This window comes from Lagenorhynchus albirostris, chromosome 3 (assembly GCF_949774975.1).
Source record: "Lagenorhynchus albirostris chromosome 3, mLagAlb1.1, whole genome shotgun sequence".
In the NCBI taxonomy this organism is placed as follows: domain Eukaryota; kingdom Metazoa; phylum Chordata; class Mammalia; order Artiodactyla; family Delphinidae; genus Lagenorhynchus; species Lagenorhynchus albirostris.
This window is the reverse complement of record NC_083097.1, coordinates 9,345,367-9,367,854: the sequence shown is the minus strand read 5'-3', so window position 1 is coordinate 9,367,854 and position 22,488 is coordinate 9,345,367. Positions and strand designations below refer to the sequence as shown.

Genomic DNA, 22,488 nt, shown 5'->3' with positions numbered 1-22,488 from the left:
TGAGAAGAACTCCACTTACCCTTGAGTAAAAGCTAAATGCTGTGTATTTGTTTCCTATTGCTGCTGTAACAAATTACTATGAACTTAGTGACTTAGAACAACACAAATTTATTATCCTACAGTTTGTTTCTGTGGATTGGAAGTCTGACTCCAGTCTCACCAACTTAAAATCAAGGTATGGGCAGGGTTGTGTTCCTTTCTAGTGGCTCTTGGGAGAATCTGCTTCCAAGCTCCTTCAGGTTGTGGCCAGAACCCAGTTCCTTGTGTCTATAAGACTGATGTCTCTGTTTCCTTTCCGGCTGTCAGCTGGAAGCCAGCCGCCTGTCTCTCTCATCTTTGCGTGTGGCCCCCATACGTCAGAACCAGCAACAGGAAGTTGAAACTTCATGCTGGGATCTCTCTGACTTCCCTTCTGCTGCATCTCTCTGACTCCAGCCAGAGAATGTTCTCTGCTTTTAAGGCCCATGTGATTAAATTGGGCCCACAGGGATCATCCAGGACAGCCTCCCTATTTTAAAGTCCATAACCTTAATTCCATTCTCAAAGTCCCTTTTTCCATGTAAGGTAATCCATTCAGTTTCCAGGGATTAGGACATAGACATCTTGGGGGGCCATTGTTTGTCCACCACAGTGCACCCTCTGGCCCCCAAAGATCCACATCCACCCCACGTATTTTCATCTCATCCCAAGATCTCATCCCAATTACAGCGTCAACTCAAAGTCCTAAATCTCTTCAGCTCAAAAGTCCATAATCAGAATCATCTAAATCCAACGTAGATGAGTAACCCATGATGTACAGCTGCTGGGGAACAATTTCTCTTCACCTGTGACCCTATGATTCTAAAGAAACAGGTTATCTGCCCTCGACATACAGTGCTGGGACAGGCACAGGATAATAGTTATAGACATTCCAGTTCCAGAAAGGGAGACATGGAAAATAAAATGGAGTGCTGGTCCAAAGCAACTTGGAAACCCAGCCCAGCAAATCCCAACTGCAAGGTTTCAAAGCCAGGGACTTATCCTCTGTCATCCTTGGCTCTGCTCTCTGGGTAGGATGTCAGAAAAAGGCAACACTGGAAATGCTTCTGGAATGACTTGAATTCACCAGGCAGGTGGGGGGAACCCAGATGTCATAAATGTTCACCTGTGTGTTCCTGCTGAGCTACACCAGGCAGGAGGAGAAGGTCTGGTGATGCACTGCCTGGCACTCAGAGCAACCCACCTGGGCTGCCAGCAGCTAGATGTCAAGGAGGACTTAGCACAGGTTATGTGGTTTGGTAAGAGTATCAACAAGGTTACGCTGGTGAACCACGAGCCCGCCGTGGTTTTAGTAGATACAAGGAGCTGGCTTAGGATGCCAGGCTTAGTAAAAATGTATCAGCTATGTACCAGATTGATATTTGCCACGGAATGCCACCTCTCACTGCCAGGTCCTGTCCTCCGTTCACGCCGAGAGTGACCCAGAGACCCCACCTCTGCATGGCTGTGCTTGGTTGGTATTTCCACAGGCTGTTCACCTAAAACTGCCCCTAAGTCCACGTGTACCCTTTAAATTTGAAGGTACTTTCCACTAAATTTTCATGAAATGCTTTCTTACTAAGAACGCATGTAGTGTACTCTGTGTTCTTCCTTCTTAAGTCCCAACCCATGACTTGATGCCACAAATGTTAAAGAAAACAGTTGATGTCCAAGTTTACAGAACTATAACTTAAGCAAAGATTTCAATTACACCTTAAATAAAGGTGAGTCGTAAAACTTCCATCCATGTCATCCTGTGTTCGCTTTCTAGGAACATCTAGATTTCACTGGAAGTGCCTGGACATCACTTCCAAGGGGGATTGGTTCCCAAATTCTTCATACTGCTAGTTTCATGCTGATGATATCAGATTCAGGCCCATCCAATGTACCTCTGCTTACTTTCCTGGACTGTGAACTCCTAAGGTCAACGGCCGGGTGTTTTCCTCTTTATCCCAAGACTTGGCACTGGGTGTGGAGCACAGTAGGTGCCAATCAGGGTGGGTCGTTTTGTTGGTTTGAACTGATTTATCTCTGCTACCCTTTCTTCCTAAAATGGTTCCGCAGGGTCCATCTGGCAAAACTCACAACTCCTCCAAATTTCAGCTTAACGTTACTTACTACACTAAAAAGTTTAAAATCACTTGGATGTCTATTAATAGGATAATAATTTTAAAAAATAGACAACGATACGCTTTTGAAGGACACAGGCACAATGACTGAGCAATCACTGTGGCAAAAAGCCAGAACATTCCTACGTGTTTGATTTGTATGAATAGAAAACAATCTTGAATGATAAACACCACATGGTCACAGTAATGTCCTTGGACAGAGGAGAAGGAAAGTGTGGATGTTTACTTTTACTGATACATTTCCCCCGTTGTTTTAATGAGTTTACATTAGTTTGAGATTGTTTACAGATCTGTGATCAAAGTTAAGAAAATGAGGTTGTCAGGGCGGTGTGAAACCTTCCATGCTTCCCCACCCTCTCTGAGTGCTTGTGGTACAACACACCCCCCATGGTGCCCCAGTGGTCCACATGGGGTCTCACTCACCCCTGGGTGGGAGGCTCTGAGGGAGAAGCAGCTGAAGCAGTAGACATTTATCTCTGGGACTCTGCCCAGGCCCTGAGCACCTGGCTGTGTGTCCCTGTGAGGCAGTGATGTCAAACCATCCCTGTAGGCTCGTTCCGGATGAGGAGACCAAGAGAAGGCATTTATGTGCCTTCGCCCCTAGGTAGCCCCATACCAGGTACACAAGGGCATCCATCTTCATTGAGGTTACGGAGTGATAAGAGGGAAACAAGCTGCTCCCTTTCTACAGAGAAGCTACAAATCAAAAGGATGAGCCCTAGTGGTTTCTGGGGCACAGCTCCTCTGAGTGAAGAGAGAGGGGGAAGGACAGACGTGGCAGGGCTCATGCAACACCAAGGACCCCATAACTGTCGCACCTGGAGTGAGAGAATCTGGCTGGGTGGCTCTTGCTGTGTTGACCCAGCTGGCCGCGCAGAGGACCCCTTCCTCCCAGGCCCTGCACACTCAGCTTTCCCAGAGAGGAAAAGATTGGGGGTTTCTGGTCGGTGATTTTGGAACCCAGAGACAAGTTCTCCCAAGGCCTTTTGTAGGAGAGAACGAGGCATAGCTGCTGTTTCCCCAAGGAGACAAATACACTTGATTCCTGGAACCCAGGTTTGGGAGCAGTGTCCTGCTCACAACCACGGCACTGCTGATTTTGATCGGAAGTTCTTAGCAACACCCCCTCCCTCCACATTTGGGACAACCAAAATGTCCTTTGGTGCCCAGACATCAGTAAATGTTTCCTGGTGGCAAAATTACCCTGGCAGAGTACTTCTGGTCTAGAAGGGGACAGACCTGAAAACAATCGTGCATCATTTCATTCAGCAGTCACTCACTGAGTTCCTCATCAGTGCTATGCACTGGGGACCAAGGAACAGACAACCAGAAAGAGGAGGCATCCCATCCCTCCTCCACATCATGGAGGGACCAGCTTGAACATCAGGTCTCCTCTGTGCTGTCATCTGTGGTGGATTCTGCCTCTCCCCCTGCCTGTCCTGATGGGTTGGCATCAAGGCCCTACTCAGTGTGTGGCTTCATATTTCAGCTTTACCTCTAGACTACCTGTGTTTCTTGAAACGATCTCTGCTCCGCTCTCTAGAGCCCTCTGGCAGCCCCATCCCACTCTTGACACCTGTATGTAGTCTCAGGAACCCAGCCCAGATCCTGCAGAGACCCAGCATCTGGGCTCTGCTGATTATAAATTAGGAAATGAGACAAAGTTGCCCAATGAGCAGCAGCATAGAGTTGTGCACGGCTGTAGGGAAGGATGGTACGGAGTTTTAGCAGGGCTGGAACCCAGGACTCCAGGGGCTGGGGGTGGGCCAGGTATGAGACGACCCCCTATAGAGGCCAGATTATAAAGGCCCAAGGATCAGGTGGGGTGGAGAAGAGAGGAGGTAACAGAGAGCACAGCAAGACAAACTAATCTTAAACTAGAAAACTCTTCCTACAAGCCGGAGGGTGAGGTGGGTGTGACACTGGGACAGCCTGGTTGGCTTCAGGTGGCGAAACTGTGCACATCGTTCGGCACACGGTGTGGATGATCAATATTATTAACACGCGTAAGAAACTTCAAACTGAACAAGTTTCGTCCCCCAAATTATACACTTTGCAACTGCTTTATCTTTCTTTGCAAATTGAGACAGCCCTGAATAATCCAGGATGGGGGTCGTAGGGGCAGAGCACAAGCCACAAGGTGAGAAGGCTGCACTGATGGTGTGACAGACATCTGATACTTACCCAATGAACGTGGAGCACAGAGGTCCATCAGTCATGGACTACATGTGAACTCCAATCCCATGGAAGAGCTGAATGCGCGTGTAACAGCCACCTGGCAGTGAGCACCTTGGACGTGTCGGGCACTCAGCTGCATGCTGGGTGTACAAATACCCTCCTGAAGGCCCCAAGGCAGCGATAAGGTCACAGCCTAAATAGTTCCAATTCAAAATCAAGGGTGATCAATAATGGAGATTCAAAGAGCTAAGGGAGTACGGAGAAGGGAGAGATTAATTACAAGTAGCTTGATTACTCAAAATCTCATCCCTTGGTTTTCTGTGTGATTTGATCCCCCCTATCCTGACCATCTGAAGTGGCATCATGCAAACCAAAGTCTTCTGTGTAAGTTCCACTGTGGATCCTATGAGCACTGTATATTGATTTTTTTTTTTAAATGAGCGTAGTGAGTGAGGAAGTCTCTGAGTAATGAGATGTGAAACAGCACTGAAGATAGGGAAAACAGAGCAGTTTAGCTAGTTACCTTCGAATAAGAGAGACTGTAAGAGATTTTATATCTTTTAATTGTAAGATATAATAATTCGTGTTTATTTTTCATCTATTAGATAAAAAGATTATAGAATCTACTTTAAGCAGAAATGACATAGCAACTGGCAGTTCAATCAAGATTATAGAGATTATTTCTAAGGAGTAGATATTATAGCATCATTGTGCTCTTTACAAAATAATTACAAGTCTTTGTTTCAGTGTTACGTTTATGCATAGAATTTTGCTGCACCAGTTTCTAGCCAGACATGGAAATCACCTCCCTCCAGATGAGCAGAAGATGATTTAAGTACAACAGGAAGGAGGAACTTTGTAGGTTGGACATGGGCTCTTTATCAGATACCTACCTGGGACCATAATTACAACTAACTGTTCAGTGACCAACACATAAGGCTATTGGGATTTTTATTTTTAAACAGTGAAACGCACAAGTATAGTAAATTTTGTGTTGGGACGGGGGGGGAAGCAAGGAAAGGAAACCTCCTCTCCCCCAGAGTGAACAACCAAAGGTAATCTTGTGATATGTTTCACTTGTTCGGGAATAGTTGATAAAAAGCGGAAACCCAACCCCAAAGGCTTGAAGGACACAGTTACTCATTGAAAGAGAGACGTGTTCACACCTCAGTTCACTTAAAAATACATATGGAGCCTCATCCTACCTGCAGACACTATGGTAACTGCACTGTCCCCTCTGTATCATTGTGAGGGGTGGTGTTTATGTGTGTGTGTCCTAATTACTTCCTCTTCCCTACTGGGACCTTAACTTATAATATTAGTCTTTCTCATTTCTCAGTATCTTACACATTTTAATATGTAATATCTTACATATTTTAATATAGTAGGCAGTTAATAATTTTTTTAATTGTGGAGGAGACTAGATGAGAACAAAGCAGAGTAAGAAAATGCTCAAATTAATATTGAAAACATGTAACGTTGACAAAGTTGTTAATTCCTGATCTTTCCCATCGGTTGCCGCTGCCCATTCATTGACTACCAGTGAAAATAGGACTGATCATGAGGATGTTTATTTGTGAATCAGGAGGCAGCCTGCCCCCATCGTGAAGCCACTCAAAGGAAAGACTGAGCATTCGTGGATAAGGGGAAAGGCTAGAGGATATTCAAGACTAAGGTGCACATGAGCTATCCCTACAGTTCTTTCAAGTCCAAATTCCATTCTTCTGTCTTTGGAAACATGAGCTCATCAAAGCACAAAGAGGCAGGATTTAAGACTGACAGTCATACGTTGCACCCAGTGTTCTTCAGACCAAAGAGGTTTGATTGGAATTTTTTTCTTTTTGAATGCTGTAATGATTGGAATTTTTGACAAACCTAGTACGCTAACAGTGTCAAAGCTCGACCTGGTGAAAATCATTTCAAGGAGAAATGCTCTAAAAATGCTCTTTTACAAAGACCATCCTTCTAATAATAATACCAGAGTGCCTCTCACCACTTTTTCTTTTGCAAAAAGATTTCTTTCCTCCCTCCCAGAGATGCTGTCAGAACGAGGGTTGGCCACCCCAAGACAGATTCTATAACACTTTCCATAAAAATGCTGCCAGTATTTGCTCAATTACGTTATCTAAGGAACTGAGGAGTTTTGTTTATATTTTAAGATCAGCAAATGCCAAAAATACTAATGTGAATTGAATAACCTTTCCCAGTGTTACATTAAAACACTGATAGATCGTCTTTAAACATGTCTGCAGAACTTCTTAAATATTAAAGGAAACATTTATGTTCAGTAGCATTTTAGCATTGAGCCTATTTTATTTTGATTTAATTCCTAAAAGGTATAGTCCATATTGTACACCAAGCCTGAAGCCTTTGCTTTCCTGGCCTTCACAGACCTGGGTCTGTTCTAGCTTCTCCGCTTACTACCTGTGTAGCCTTGGACAGCCTGTCTGAGCCTCAGTTCTCTTATCTGTAAAACAGAATGAAGTATAACAGGGAAAGATGTTGGAAAAATGAAATGAGAACACTTGTGTCAATTACAGCATGAGTTTGAAGATTCATTCTGTTCAGCTACTCCTGTGTGCTCTAAGGCCACAGGTTCTTGGAATCTGCCCCATGGCTGGCCCCAGCAGTCACTGAAGAACACTACCCTCCCCAACCAAACCCTCCCCCTAGAAGTAGAGTTAGAGCTACTTTAGTTGAGGTCTTCAGTGTGAGCATCACCAAGTATGCAAATTACCGGATTCCACCAGTGATCTCAAGGTGAGGCCCAGCTATCTCCATGAACATGCCCTCCAGGTGATTCTGATAATAGCCATAGCTTGAGAACCATTGCCCTACCTAGATCATTCTCTCTTTCCATCACCCTTCCCCACTGTTTCTAAATTTTTTCAGGCCCTTTGTACCTTTCATTAACTCATCTCCTCCAGCATCCCTCTAATAGCCTGTGCTGTCTCTCATTCAGTTACTGCAAAAGTTCTCTGCTGGAACTGAATCCTTAATCACGGTTGGAGAGGAAGACCAGAACACCCTCTCAGGTGGAATAACTAAAAGCACCCAAAAGATTCACCTTTGACTAGATTGTCTCATGTCTTTTATACCTTCTGGAAGCTCTCTCTGTCTCCCAGCCGTGCATTTCATTACAAGGGGCCCCTTCTGTTGGCTTTAGCTCAGGCTGTGCCATTGTAGGAAGGAGTTTGGGCAACTCCTACCCATAAAAGGTACCATAGACATCCCAATGACTAAATTTTCACAGAAATCTCTGTGTTCTTAGAATAAATTTCTAGAAGTTTACCTCTGGCAGGGCCAAGGTAGGTATCTTTTTGAAGCAGGTGAAATTAGATCTCTAAAATACTTCAGTAAGTTGAAAAGCTTTGTGTTTGAAAAGTATTTCAAACTTCTCAAAGAAGAAGAATCCTTTGAATCAAAGAGCTTCTGATTCCCTGGTCGATTGTAAATGAAGCAGACCTTGAAGACTTGGCCCAAGTCTCCCTTCTTAGCAGTCACAGGACTCTCACGGATCACGTGTTTGGAATTCTGCATTCTCCATTTAGAGAGTTTCCTTGCAGATATCTGTGACTCACCTAATTCCAGGATGCTTTTGTGGAGGCCGTCCCCTCCGATTAAATTATATTCTTGGTAAACCTGAAAAGGCAAGGAAAGTGTTTTGATTAAAACTATGAGAGGAGGTGACCACCGTGAAGGGCGCTGACACATCCTTTTGCTTTGCAGGAATGTTAGTTCAGCTGGAGAGGAGGCCCGCAGGAGGATGCGGGAATGTGATGGGCTCACGGATGCGCTGCTCTACGTGATTCAGTCTGCGCTGGGGAGCAGCGAGATCGATAGCAAGGTTTGTTGAATTTGCATAGGTGAAGCATCTTAGAGAAGAAGGATGCCCAGGGGACCAAACAGTGGCTAACAAGGATGGAGAGTTAATGCGATGTTTACTACTTTCACTCTGAGATCTATATCGACGTTTAATCCTAGCCTAGAACTAGACACTTAATTCTTGATTAGTAGTGAATAAAATTTTAGATTAAGTTATTGTAACTACAGGTGTTCCAGATGAGTGTATAAACTCTCACATACCAGGTTGCCCACAATCTTCTAGCTTTATTTTCTAAAATCCATTGGCAAAAGAAAAAGAAATATTAAAACTACCTGAGAGTTGAATAATCCTATATTCTTACACGATAGCTCTTGAACAACTTAATTTTGTCCAATGCCATGCAAGGAATGCCTGATGAAGTCTAAATAAATGCCGTCAAAATGCTACATAAACGAGCCTGTCAAAGCATCCATCATCAGCGTCCATTCAGTGCTTTAGTTCGCAAACCAAAATAGAATTGGATGGGCTTCACCAGCGCCGAGCTATTTTGTTTTGTCTTCACTTGTCTTTTGATGAGTTTTGGTTCGTTTTCAATAAAAAAATTTGTCATTTCATAATATCCTGGTATCAACACAGACTTTACTGATGCTTTCAAGTAATACATGTGATGAATGTGATACCTTAATAAGACCTTAATACATGTGATACCTTAATAAGACCTTCTCCAGAGCCACTCTGCTGACATTTGGGTCCAGTTCTTTGCTGGGGGCTGCCCTGTGCACTGTAGGATGGTGAGCGGCACCCCTGGTCTCCACCCACTAGATGCCAGTAGCATCCTTCCCGCAGCCCAGTTGTGACAAACAAAAATGGCTCCAGATATTGCCGGATATAGCATAGGGAGCCAAAAATTGGCCCTGGTTCTGAACCAAAGCCTCAATCCCATGGTTTTTAATACCAACTCTTCTACGGAATTGCATTTGGAACATTTAATAAATGCATGTGCCTAGACCCCATTACAGCCCCCTGAGTGAATCTGAGTGTCCAACTCTCGTCTCCGATTTCTATTCCTCTGAAAGTTCATCAGGTGATTCGATGTGCATCTTGGATTGAGAACCGCCCTAGTAGATACAGCTTTGAAATGGACACTAGTCGGGAATACGATATAATGTAACTTAGTTGTAAGGTCAGATAAAGAACAAATAAGAGTGATTTCATCCATTTAGTTACTCATTGGCATGGGGGTGATTTGCCACGGTGCTTCTCTACACATTAGAGTGACTGAAAAATTTAGAAAATTACTAAAAAAACTAGAAAACTAAATTACTAGAAAAGCTAGAAAATTCCTGATGCCTGAGCCCTACTCCCTAAAGTTTAGGACCCATGATATTTTCTGGGACTCTAGCTCTTTGAGTACCAGCTGACTCCAGTTATGACACTGTCTGTCATTTTATCACTGCCACTCAGTTACATTTGCATACATTCATTTACCGTATATGACATCAATTTCAAAAGTGAAATATGATAGAAAAGATTTAATCAACCTCTCTTGTAAATGCCCTTAACAGCCATTTTAGACCTTTTAATATCATTGACAGGAAAATTAAGTCCCTGAAGAAGCAACCAGTCAAGATGTCTTGAGTATTTACAGATACCTGTTAACACAATAGAGGAATTTTGAAAAGAGCTACTGAAGGTAATTCATAATTCACAGAAGCTGCAGTGCTAAGGATCTTAATATTCAGAGTGGTAAAGACTAACACAGGGGATGCTAAGCCTATGGATACCAAGCAAGCTTTAATAGTGTCTGGGCCTTGGAGTTGAGAATAAAATAAGAGTCAACAGCCTCTTGTCTTGGTCCAGTGCCCACCACTGGGTAAGGCAGCCTTCAGGAGCATGGTCCAAAATCAGAGTGCTGTGAGGCACGCAAATCTTTCTTCTGATGTGTCAGAGGACCAGACTCCTCAGTGTCTCGGGAGACCTTGGAGATTCTCCTTGTTAATGTCCGCCCACATTTCCCCCAAAAGAGGAAACTGAAAAACTGAGGACCACTTAGGGCTGGAGTCAGAAAACTCAGATATTCCTTGAAATCATGCCATTTGCGCAACATGGATGGACCTAGAGATGCTCATACTAAGTGAAGTGAGTCAGACAAAGACAAATATCTGATACCGCTTATATGCAGACTCTAAAAAATATGACACAAATGAACTTATTTACAAACAGACTTAGAGACTTAGAAAACAAACTTATGGTTACCAAAGGGGAAAGATGGGAGGGAGAGGGGATAAATTGGGAGTTTGGGATTGATGTGCACACCACTATATTTAAACTAAGTAATCAACAAGGACCTACTGTACAGCACAAGGAACTCTGCTCAATATTCTGTAATAAACTAAATGGGAAAAGAATTGGAGAAAGAATAGATACACGTATCTGTATAACTGAATCGCTTTGCTGTACACCTGAAACTAACACAACGTTGTAAATCAATGATGCTCCAATAGAAAATAAAAATTAAAAGAAGAAAAAACAGAAGACTCAGATATTCCTGATTGAGCAGCAAGAACACTGAGCTTGGCCCCGGGAGCGTGCTGGAAAACGTGCCATCTCGTCCTCCCGATGACCAAGGACAGGACCCGGGTGACCTCAGCTTTGAGACAAGGAGGATCCTTATAGCTGTTGAAAGGATCAAATGTGATAAACTACTCAGCAGTGCTCTGCTGGCCAGCATGTGCTATTGAGTTTTAACGTATTATTATTGTCCCATCACTTTCCACTCGGCCTTCTGCTTGGCCACTTCTGAGCTTTCTCAGTGACAAGTTAGAGGAGGGAAAAATGTGTGCACGCTGTCTTTGAGGCCAGTGAAGTTAATGAGTGCAAGAGCCTGGATTCCACGCACTCTCTCAGCTCAGCTCCTGGTAACTGGAACAGTTTGTTGAAAGGGTAACATATGGTGGAGCGTTCTACAGACAGCTTCCAAATTAGCCCTTTCTAATAGAAAATAAGGAGTCAAAATGACCCTGGTGACCAAGAGGAACTACTGAAAGCTCTGTTGACGGCAATGGATATGGAAACCAAAACAACCAGCTGCCACCCACCTTCTGCTGGTGTCCCCAAGGAGGGCGGTGGCAGTCTTCTTTTTTTTCTTTTTTTCCTGCCCCTGCAGAGAAAAGCTCTTGACTTGGTAACCCTCCCAAACCAAGCTTAAGGAGAGATAAGTTCAACCCCTGGGGCCACCCCCATCCTTCCCTCTCTACCACTTCCTCTGTCTCCCTTCCGCCCTCCCCATCCCCTCTCTGTCTCTCCTTCGTCTCCCCACCATCCAGCTTCTCTCAAAATCATCCCTCAGCCACAGGTAGATTATAAAACATTTATCAAAACGGCGGATGTATTCCCCAGTGGTCATTTGTTAAACAGAGGCATGGAGGTGCCCCAGGGAAGATGAACAGCAGGATGAGAAAGGAGTTTATTCTCCCAAGTCTTTGATGTAAGAAAAATCAGTTTGAGCTGATTTAAAAATCATTCTGACTTATGCCATAACATTTTCTTTTCAGGGAGAGACTTTTCTCCCTTTCATGTATTGTCCTGTGTTTACCTGCTTTCATGCCGGTTCCTTTTTCGATGCTGAGAGGATGCTTGAAATAGAAGATCAAGTTGACTCAAAGCCTGTGGGATTAGCAGCCCATGAAACCTTGAGAAGCGGACAAGCAACGCTTGCAATGGCAAAGGTCCCAAAATATACCCTGACAACTGGTTTTCCTGCCCACAGTAGTCATGTCAAACATACACAGTGCCTTTTACCAGATTCCAGTCATAGGTGGGAACAGTGCAGGATCTGGACCCTGGCAGCTCTCGCCACCCTTCCAGTCCCCACCTAGGACTAGAAAAAGGGGTGCCATCTGGTATAAGTTACTGAAAGCTTCAGACCTCATCTGTAAAATGGAACGATCTTCCCTGCCTTGAATGGTGGCTGTCCCACAGTTGGTGCCTGAAAAATGATGGCCAAGTTGGCATGCTTTTAAAAAGACAACTTAGCTCTTCTTTTTCAGATTTTGTATGCCTGAAACTGACGTGACATTGTAAATCAACTAGACTTCAATAAAAAAATTTAAACTTAAAAAATAAAATAAAACGTATCTCCGTTCAATTTATTCTCCATCATTATCTTGTCCTTGGTAAAACTTTGGTATTTTTTTTCCTCTTCCCTCGGTTCCTCAAATCCAGGACAAAGGTCTAAAGGTTGATGCGCTGGTCTGAACGTTTGGTTCCCCCAAAATCCGTATGTTGAGACCTAGTCTCCAATTTGGCAGTGGGGAGTTTGGGAGGAAGTAGGAGCACAGGGAGATTTCACACTTCGGCCAAGGTCACACAGCTCATTAAATGGCAGAGCCAGGACTCCATCATGGACCCATTAGATCTAGGTCACAAGCTCTGGACCTCCCAGCAGTACCATCTCCACCATTGTTAATGATATAGATCCTTGTACAGCACTTGCTGTGTGCCAGGAACTCTTCTCAGTACCTACATACCGGGTTAGTTTCCTGTTGCTGCTATAACAAACATGGCAGCTTAAAAACATAAACTTATTGTCTTACCATCTTAGACATCAGGAGTCCAAAATGGGTCTTTGGAGGCTAAAATCAACGTGTCAACAGGGCTGCATTCCTTCTGGAGGCTCGAGGGAGGCATCTGTTTCCTTGTCTTTACAGCTTCTCAAGGTCGCCCACATTCCTTGTCTCATGGCCCCTTCCTGCATCTCTAAAGCCAGCAATAGCAGGTCATGTCCTTCTCACGGGGTTTCACTCTAACTTTTCTGCCTCCCTCTTTTGCTTATGGGACCCTCAGAATTCCATGCCTGCCCCCTGGATAATCCAGGGTAATCTCCCCAACTGATTAGCAACCTTAATTCCCTCCACCACATAACCTAACATATTCGCAGGTTTCAGAGACTAAGATGTCGACATCTTTGGGGCAGAGAGCTTTATTCTGCCTATCACATGTGAATACTCTAATTCCCGTATTCCACGCAGCAGCCTAAAACGTGGCCACTATCATGGCCGTCTTACAGAGGAGGTTATGGTCACGGAGATATTGGGTGCACTGTCCAACTCACACAGCCAGTGGTCAGAGACCACTACAGGTATCCAGCTCTATGCATGTCCTTAACCACTGTTTAACGCCCCTGCTAGGAAAATCAGCATGGAAACACTGATGCCCCCCGGTGAACACAGAACCCGGCTTGCCTGGGACCACCCTGGTTTGCACCTCTTGCCCTGTTTCACCCCCAGAAAGTGCCCTGGTAGATGGTAAATGTTAGTGTTGCCCTCCCAGAACTGACAGAAATCCAGTTATCTGTGCCCTTGGTGGTTCAGAGCCCTAGTCCCCATGCGGCCATTGTCCGTAAGTGGACGCCATCTGGGACCTCTCGTAGTTGTGGGTTCTTCCTCGCTCACAAGTGAATTTCAATCAGTGGCAGCTGCTTAGAAAAGGACCTCTTGTTGATAAGTAGTATCTTCGGGGTGAGAAAATGTCTTAGGACTTTTCCAAGCTTCCCTAAATTCTTTCCACTGTGGCTGTCAAGGGAGCCATTAGGGGCAGCGGCTACATGCATCCAAAGAAAAATGTGTGTGTAAAGACGGATTGCTTTTCTGGGTGGAGGAGTGCTGGTTAGTTTTTATTCACTCCTCCTCCTTTTTTTTTTTTGGATTCTCCAGACCGTTGAAAACTGTGTGTGCATTTTAAGGAACCTTTCGTACCGGCTGGCAGCGGAAACGTCTCAGGGACAGCACCTGGGCACAGATGAGCTGGACGGGCTGCTCTGTGGTGAGGCCAATGGCAAAGATGCAGAGAGCTCCGGGTGCTGGGGCAAGAAGAAGAAGAAAAAGAAATCTCAAGATCAGGTGATGTGGGGACTCGCAGCTGCATGCAATCTTCCCTTGCCCTAATCACAACATGCATGTTTCGTCTGTGTCTGCAGGTGCAGGGCTCTGCGTTTCTAACACGCGGTCACATCACTAAGGCGTCTGCACAGGCTTTCCGTGGGGATTTCATAGCTGAGACAGTGGAGCATTACCTGACTCCCCCCAGGTTCTGCAGCCACGCCAAGATAGGAAATCTCAAAAAGGGAAAGAGCCGCTTGCGTCCAGGGCAAGCTCTAAGGTTCCAGCTCACACAGTCGAGTCAGATGCAGGCGCTGATTCTTCTGTGTCGATGCACACATTTATTGAGGCCCTTGCGGGGGCCAGGCGGGTGCCTTGCAGGTGGTACAGTTGCACAGGATAGGTGTGGTCTAAGAAGGGAAGCTGTGGAGAGAGGCGCAGAAATCCAACATATATTGTATAGGTCATTTGGGAACTTTTGGACATGCAATCTTGCACTTATTGTTGGAAAACGGAATAATTCACAGCTCTCCCGACAGAATGCCATCAGAAGCTTGGCCTTGGGGGGCAATTCCGGTTACTCCAGATAGCTGTCCGGCTGGAGAGGCCTCTTCAAAATGGAACGGCCTTTCCTCCAGCAGCTGTCGGTTGCCCTGCATTGAAGTAAAGGCCCACAGGCTGTGATTCTCAGCCCTGGCAAAAACAGAACAGCCTCCAGCCCTGCCCCTCGGGAGCCTCTGGGAGGTAGAACCCCTCACCCACCAGGCCCCCAGGTAAGGGAGTAATGAGAAAAAGTGCCCGTCCTGTGGCTGCCAGAAACCCCTGCTACTGAGATCTTCCCGTCTCCTCCGGACACTGTGGTCATGTTCCCAGCCTTCCCCGACACTGTGGTTATACCTCCAGCCTTGCCCTGGACACTATGGTTGTTATCTCCAGCTGCTGAGGGTCCTATAAACCCAAGATCTGACTGTCCTCAGGAGTGGATGACTGAGAAAGTGGGACAGAATCCCCAACATGCTCTCTTGCCAGGTTTTTAATTCAAAATAAATTTTCAAAAATATCTGTTTAGGTCACAGCACACTATTTTCTAAACTATTTTTGGAAAAGTTTAACTCCGAGTGAGGGTTAAAGGAACTATTTTATTCACGGTAAGGATTAATGGGAATGTGTCCTTAAATATAATTCCTACATTTAACCTGAATGTGTCAGTGTTAGCATTTTTGTAGGTTACGGTTCTCAAGCTGTTTGTAGCCCCTGAGGCTCCAGGTCTTTCTACAGCTTCTGGATCTGTATGTTGCAGCTTAAACACGCCTATAATTTAGGAGATACAGGCTCATTGCCTCTTTGACGGTGACCTTCCACTCTGAGAAATAAATCCCCAGCCCTGCTTTTTCTCCTGTCCTGGATCAGTACTCTGTGTCTTCCATCTCCCCCTGAACTGGAGGAGCCTTTTGGGAGTATTGAGCCATGGTTCTTAATTCTGCCTCTTAGAACCCTCCTACCAGGGGGGATGCAGTGGTTAGCCAGCACCTGCCGTGTGCCAAGTATTATACTAAGTGATGTCACACACTTCAGTTATCCTACCTGGTACTTAAGGGCGCCAAACGATTATGGGTTCTGAATATTTTTCAATATCAAATAAGTTAAAGATGGCCTAACAAAGGTACATGGGTTCTTCTCATGGTTTCCTTTTGTGGTATTGTATACCATGGGGCCCAGTCCCTACACTGCTTTACCCTGGAAAGCAAGCTCAATAAAGTTGAAAGGAAGAAAAGCCTATGGGCAAGAATATAGTGCTTAACAGTCTACCCTGTGATCAAAATCACCTGAATCTCACCTACAACCTAATGATTCAGAACCTCTGGGATGGGCCCAGGCAACTTTGGAAATCAGATTTGTGGAAGTCCATTAATATGACATTAGCCTTGGCAGGCAGAATGAAAGAAAGAGAGAGAGAAAGAGAGAGGGAGGGAGGAAGAAAGAAAAGAAAGAAAGAAAAACTTTAAACTGAGGTTAAATTCACTCTGATTTCATGGTTTTCTCTATAGTCTATGGCTTAGATTTTGAAGCACACCCTTCTGATAGCTTCTGTGCCTGGCCCTGGTGTCTCCTTTAGTAAGATTCTGCCCCGACACTGAACCCTTTTCCCAACTCTGCCAAGGTGTGCTCTCGTGGCTTGAGGTCTTTCAAATGACAGGTGAGATTAGGAGTTGATTGGGTCCAGAGAAGCCAGGGGTCAGAAGAGAACATTCATGGACATCACGCCAAGATAGAGCCCTTCTTCCAAGGGGCTTGGAAACCTCATGGTGAGCGATATTCCACCTCAGAACGCTGTACTTCAAACCATAATTTATGACATCAGTGAGCTCTCTTCTAAGTTCAGTCCACTAAAATGATGAGTAGAATCTTACGATTTTTGCCTGAAATCTAAATGAAAATGAGTACAGTCTGTTCCATTTTTCTTCTTACAATATTCTTTTAAGGGAGAAAAAAATAATTTCTTTAAGGAAGTTTTGCTGAAACCACCGTAAGTTAAAACACAATGGAACTTTGTTGCTTTAAAGAAGCTTCAAAGTTATTTCAACCAAATGATAGTTTTAAAAAATGTTTTCAAACTGTTCTCCTACATAATATAAAAATATTTTGAAGTGCCAGGAAATTCAGTATCAAGCTTAATGAGGATGTAAACAGATGGAGTGTTAGGTTTGCAGCTATAAAAATGGTCAGATATAATACATCCCCTGGAATCTCTACTGCTCATAAAGTCAGTCTCTTTAAAGCATAGGTAGTGATTATAGAAATAGTATAATACAAAGTGAAATGAAGAAAGAGTATATAGATATAGATACAATGCAGATAAAACCTGGCCAGTTTAGTAAAATATGTGTCATATGCAAATTCAAAATATATGCATGTACCAAAAATATGTTTTTTTAGAAAAAGTGCAGGACATCAAAGATGATGGAAGATAGTGACTGATGCTTTTTATATGTATTTGTAAATTTTCTACAATGGGCATTACAATTGTAATCTTTTCAAATATTATTTTAAAATAATATTCAAAAAGGAACTAACTGACCAAGTCATCAGTGTTTGTTTATGCAAGTGTATATGCTTTTTTCTCTTAAATTTGAGTTGCCTCAGAGAAAGGCATAAGATAAAATGAAAAGTTGTCTAATCCACGGCAGATCCTTACCAGGACAGAGGAGACAGAGGTTTTACCAGGAAGCAAAAGTGATGAAAATCATAATATTAGTTTAGTGATTGACTCTGTCACTTGCTGAATTCCAGAAATTTACGTTGACTTTCACCTTGGGCATTGGTATTCTGTACCTTTGGAAAATACTATACTTTGCAGGTCAGATTTAGTTATAATAAAAATCTTGCAAACTTTCTTTTAGATCCATGATAGGGATAATTCAAGAAAATATATGATACAGAACCATCAGATGTAAGCCCCTGTGTGTGGCTATATTGGACACTTCTATGCATCATATTCTGGTCCAAAAGGACGTTGCAAACTCATTAATTTCTGACTTTGTGTTCAGTGCCTATCGCTGAATTATAAGAAATGACTGGTTTCTCTAGTAGCTCTTTTCAATTAGACCCTCTGCCAAAGCAGTCTACATGCCATGTGCCAAGAGGCATATCTCACCCAGCACAGTCCTCACCACTGCTGGCAGGGCTTTGTACCAGCGGCCTGGCAGAGCAGGGCAGGGGTGGCAATCCGAAGATTGAGGTCCAGGGAAATAGCAGTAGACAAAATTGATTTAGCTGCTTTCCCACCCTTTGTAGAAATAAGCATTTTTGTTTGTTTTTCGATTTGGCATGTGGCCAAGGTTCCTGCGATGGTGTCCGGGGATCAGCGGTGCTCAAACGTGGATTAGAGGTAACAGGATACTGCTGGCTGATGGCCCGAGCAGACCTGGGCCTTCAAGACCTACTCTGTGTGAACTTGACTGTGTACAGAGAAACCCGCAGTGAAAAACAGAAGTAAAACAAGCAAGATCTCCTAGAGTTCAAAAATCTCTCTTCTGCTTGAATCACCTCTGAGTTTTTTAGTTCACAGGGGTATTTATATATCCACATGGGTGAGGATGTAAACCTATCAGAATTCAAAGGTGATTCTGATCCAGCATTTTTATATGATCAACTTCCTCTCTCTCCTGATAACCTTTGTTTAGTGAGCTGGGGTCAATTTAAGAGAAGTATTATTACTCTTTTTCATCTCTTTTCTAGGTTGTTGCATAGATATGCAACATCTTGCATATTGTTGCATCTATGCCAAATGCATAGATTGTGGGAAGTTTCACTTAAGATATCAGCATGATATCTTATCCACAAAAGCAGTAGTATTGGGCTTCCATGTAAAACCTTTAAGACCCCTTAATTTCTTCCATGACTATAGACATGTCTCCACAGAAGCTCAAGGCCTTTAACCTGCATGCTTTCCCAGCCCAGCCCAGCCCAGCCCAGCCCAGCCCAGCCCAGCCCAACCCAGCCCAGCCCAGCCCAGTGCAGCCCAACCCAGCCCAGCCCAGCCCAGCCCAGCCCAGCACAGCCAGCTCAGCACAGCCCAGCACAGCACAGCACAGCACAGCCCAGCCCAGCCCAGCCCAGCCCAGCACAGCACAGCACAGCACAGCACAGCACAGCCCAACTCAGCACAGCCCAGCCCAGCCCAGCCCAGCCCAGCCCAGCACAGCCCAGCCCAGCCCAGCCCAGCACAGCCCAGCCCAGCCCAGCCCAGCCCAGCCCAACTCAGCACAGCACAGCCCAGCCCAGCACAGCACAGCCCAGCCCAGCCAGCCCGCCCAGCCCAGCCCAGCATCCCGCACGCCATCTCCTCACTTATGCTCACGCTGCTCCTCTGTCCAGCATTCCCCTTCCCTTCTTCCACTCCTTGGAGAATCATCCTTTAAAACCAAGTAAAACATCACTTTCACCCTTTCAAGAGTTCTCCCAAGTTAAAGTGAATCCTTCTCTCATCTGCATCTGCATGGTTTTATTTAAACTTCTCCTCCAATGCTCATCACATTATCAGTCACATACAGCTGTTGATCTCCTAGAGGGAGAATTTTCTGAGGGGCAAGACTGTGTGGGTCTTCTTTCCATCTTTGACATCTAGCCCAAGGCCCAGCACCAGCTGTGCTGAATGGCAGTCCAGCTGTGGTCCACTGGGCCTCTAGCTCTTGCTGTGGGGTTGTTGCCAGTCGGTGGTCCCAGCCTCATCCATTGTCTTCTTGGGACACTTGGCCTCCCACGGCTGCTGTGAGCCAGGAGCGCTGCATAGCCCTTCTCTTTCCGTTTGTGGTTCAGGCTGTTCCTCCGCTTCTCAGGGCAGTGCTGCATTTTATTACCTTCTGACTCTGCGATCACCAGCAAACCTAATGAACACTCTAGATCTTGATAATCGTCTGAGAACTTGCAGTTCATGTCAACAAGTGTAGATGCGTGTATCTCAAAGTATCCCTGGAGAAGCAGTACTTTGATCACACCAGACTAAAAGATGCTTAGTTCTGAAGATGTCAGTGTGTGACATACATAAATGGGATTAGATGCCATGAAATCCCATCCCCTGAAAAGTTTCCTTGGAGTTTCAGGACTTTGGATTGGGGGCCGCCTCAAGAGACTCACGCATAGCCCACTGTGTCCTGTGGATGCTGTTGGCCCAGAAGTGAGACTCTGAGAATAAACAGCAATCAATGTCCCAAAGCACAAAAATGAATTTTATTGCTAGTTTAAATCAGTACATTGCAGATTTGAATTTTAAACTTACTTAAATTTTAAATAAGTTTCTCCTTGAGACAAAATATATATTAATTATAAGTAAAAATATTATATCTATAAAAATATTTAAATAACTTCAAAAAATTTTATAAATATTTATATTAATAAATACATGCACACGTAATATGTAAACAATATACGAGTAAAATAGCAATAAGCTACAAGAAGAAAATAATGCACACACCCCCATCATCTTCCCTTCTAGTGTGAGCCACAATAGAAATGTATACCTGGGCCTCTAATCCTCTCTGATCTCTTTCTCTCTGTATTTATGCATAACTTTGTTTAACCTTTCAAAATACAATTATACGATATTGGTTGGAGTGTGAGTTAAGACACATCGTACCACATCAGACAGCCAAGTTCATAGTGACTTAGAGAAGACAAGTGTGTTTCCCGCTAATGTAAAAGTCGGCGCTGCTGGCGGCTCTGGTCTGCAGAATCTCCGGAGGCTCCTTAGATCTGTCATGCTCACCTCTTTAGGATGCTGCCCTCCTCCTCATGGTCCAAAGATGGCTCTGTATCCAGAGTCCAGGAGCAGAAATGGAGCCAAGAAGACAGAGGGGAGTACCCTTTCCTCTAGAACTGCCCCCGCTGAATGTCACACACATCACTGTTGCCCACACCCTCTCCGTCTGGATGGGACACATTAGCACCTGAGTTGCAGGGGTGACTGGGATGTGTAGTGTTTTTGTGGGGCAACCGTGACCCTAGGCGAACCTTGGGCATTCTCTTAACCAAAGGGAAAAGGGGTACAGTGGCACACTAAGGGGGTGCAGTAGGAGTTCTCTACCTCAGTAAAGAGGGATATTTTATCTTTGAAATGGTTTAGAATTGTCTGCACAGGGTAAAAAGAAAGACCAACTTTCATCCATTTTGCTGTTTGCAAATTCTCTGCAGACAGTGTAGCCCCCGATTACCTGCAGCCAGGTGACTGGCACACCACTGAAGGGAAGGACAGGTGTGGGCGCTGCACCCACCCTGCCTCGCTCTGCCGGCTGTTGTAGACACTTTATCACTTGGCTCTGCGTGACCTCTCTCCTTGCCAGTAAATAGCCATCTACACCAGAATATGGAAAGGCTACCAAGAATTCCACTGTAGGGGTCTGCCGTGTTGTATGAACCAGTCCCCGATGATCAGAAGATTAGGTTGCTCCCAAATTTTAACTAACATAAACTGCAATCAACATCCGTGTAGTTAAATCTCGCCTATATCCTTAATCACTTCTCAGGGATAAATTCTTAAAAGTAAAACATCTAGTTTTACTTTTACAAAGAATGCTTTTCAGGCTCTGGCGACATAGCCAAAATTTGTCCTAATCACTCCGGATGGTAGTGACAGACAGTGTGAGTGCGTTTTGATTTGCTTTATTATCACCTGATGGATCTGCCCCTTTGTGGCATGCGTGATGCTTTTAAGTCCTCGTTTCCTAACATCACAGGTGGTTTTTCTTTCTTCCAGGCAGTTTCCGTTTCCTTATTAGTAACCATACTTTCTCGTTTGTGACTTAATACCATTTTCTTTCTGACCATCTGCTGATTTCAGCTGCCACTGATCCCTCACGACTGGTAGCAGTGTAGTCTCGCCCTGCTGTCACCTCACCGTATGCCAGGAGCTTGGTGACTCAAGACGTGCTATTTCATGTCCTCAAAGCAATAAATTGCGTGCGCCCACAAAGATCACGGCTGCACAGTTCTGTGCAGTGGCTGTCCTTTGCCACTCCCTGTGAATGAGTGAGATGCTTCTCCTTCTTCTGCGCCTCTCATATAAAATTTATCCCATCGCCTAGAAATGCTGCTTTTCCACTTTCAGCGGGTTTACAGACTTAACGCTCAATTTTTGATGACTCATTTAGGTTGTGTTTACATTTTACCATTCGGTACTCCACACCATCAGTCAATAGTCTGTGTCTTACAGACTAGACCTGGGTTTCTCAACCTTGGCACTGTTGACATTTGGAGCCGGGTAATTCCCTGTGGTAGGTCTATCCTGGGCATTGTGGGATGTTTATCAGCATCACTGGCTTCTACCCAGTAGACACCAATCAATAGCACCGCTTTCCCTAGTTGTGACAACCAAAACTGTCTCCAGACATTGCCCACTATCCCCTTGGGTGTTAAAATCACTCCAGTTGAAAACCACAGTATTAGACTGTCTTTGAGGGATGTATCACCAAAGATATAAACAAGTAAGACTACAGGACTACCTCAAGGAAGTTGGCGAGTCAGGGACAGAGTCCCTTGAAAAAGCAGGTAGTAGGGTGAGTCATAGCCCAGGTTTCCCTAGATGTGGATGAGAAGTTAGGAGCAGAGAGAATTCTAGGTGAGCATTACTAGTGTTCCAGTTGGTTCCATCAGGATGACTTGGGGAAGCGGCGAGCGAGCCCGGTGATGTAGACCAGCCTTGATAACACTCCTCTTTGGTCACAACACAGTGGCCGCCTTGTGCCAATGTCTGGAGCTCACAGCATCACCGCCCTCCCTCCCGCCTTCTCCTGAGGGGTGTGCGCCCACACAGGCACGGAAGTGAGTCAGCAAGTCTGTCCCTGAATGTCTTTTGTTCTGAAGCCTTGTTTGGGAAACACCATAGCCAATCTCACCTTTAAGACAGGTTTCTAATCTCTCAAATGTAAAATTCCCCGTATCTTTTGCAAGGAGAGCCTGGAGA

General features: G+C 44.7%; 1 protein-coding gene across 3 annotated transcripts in view; it reads left to right on the top strand.

Moving 5' to 3' along the window:
• Nucleotides 1-22,488, top strand: part of CTNND2 (catenin delta 2) — a 437,245-nt gene that overhangs the window by 288,108 nt on the left and 126,649 nt on the right. For all 3 annotated transcript variants that reach the window (XM_060145991.1, XM_060145990.1, XM_060145989.1), the window contains 2 exons: nucleotides 8,055-8,172; nucleotides 13,866-14,051. In XM_060145991.1, the coding sequence (XP_060001974.1) occupies nucleotides 8,055-8,172; nucleotides 13,866-14,051 (304 nt within the window). The remainder of the gene's footprint in view (nucleotides 1-8,054; nucleotides 8,173-13,865; nucleotides 14,052-22,488) is intronic.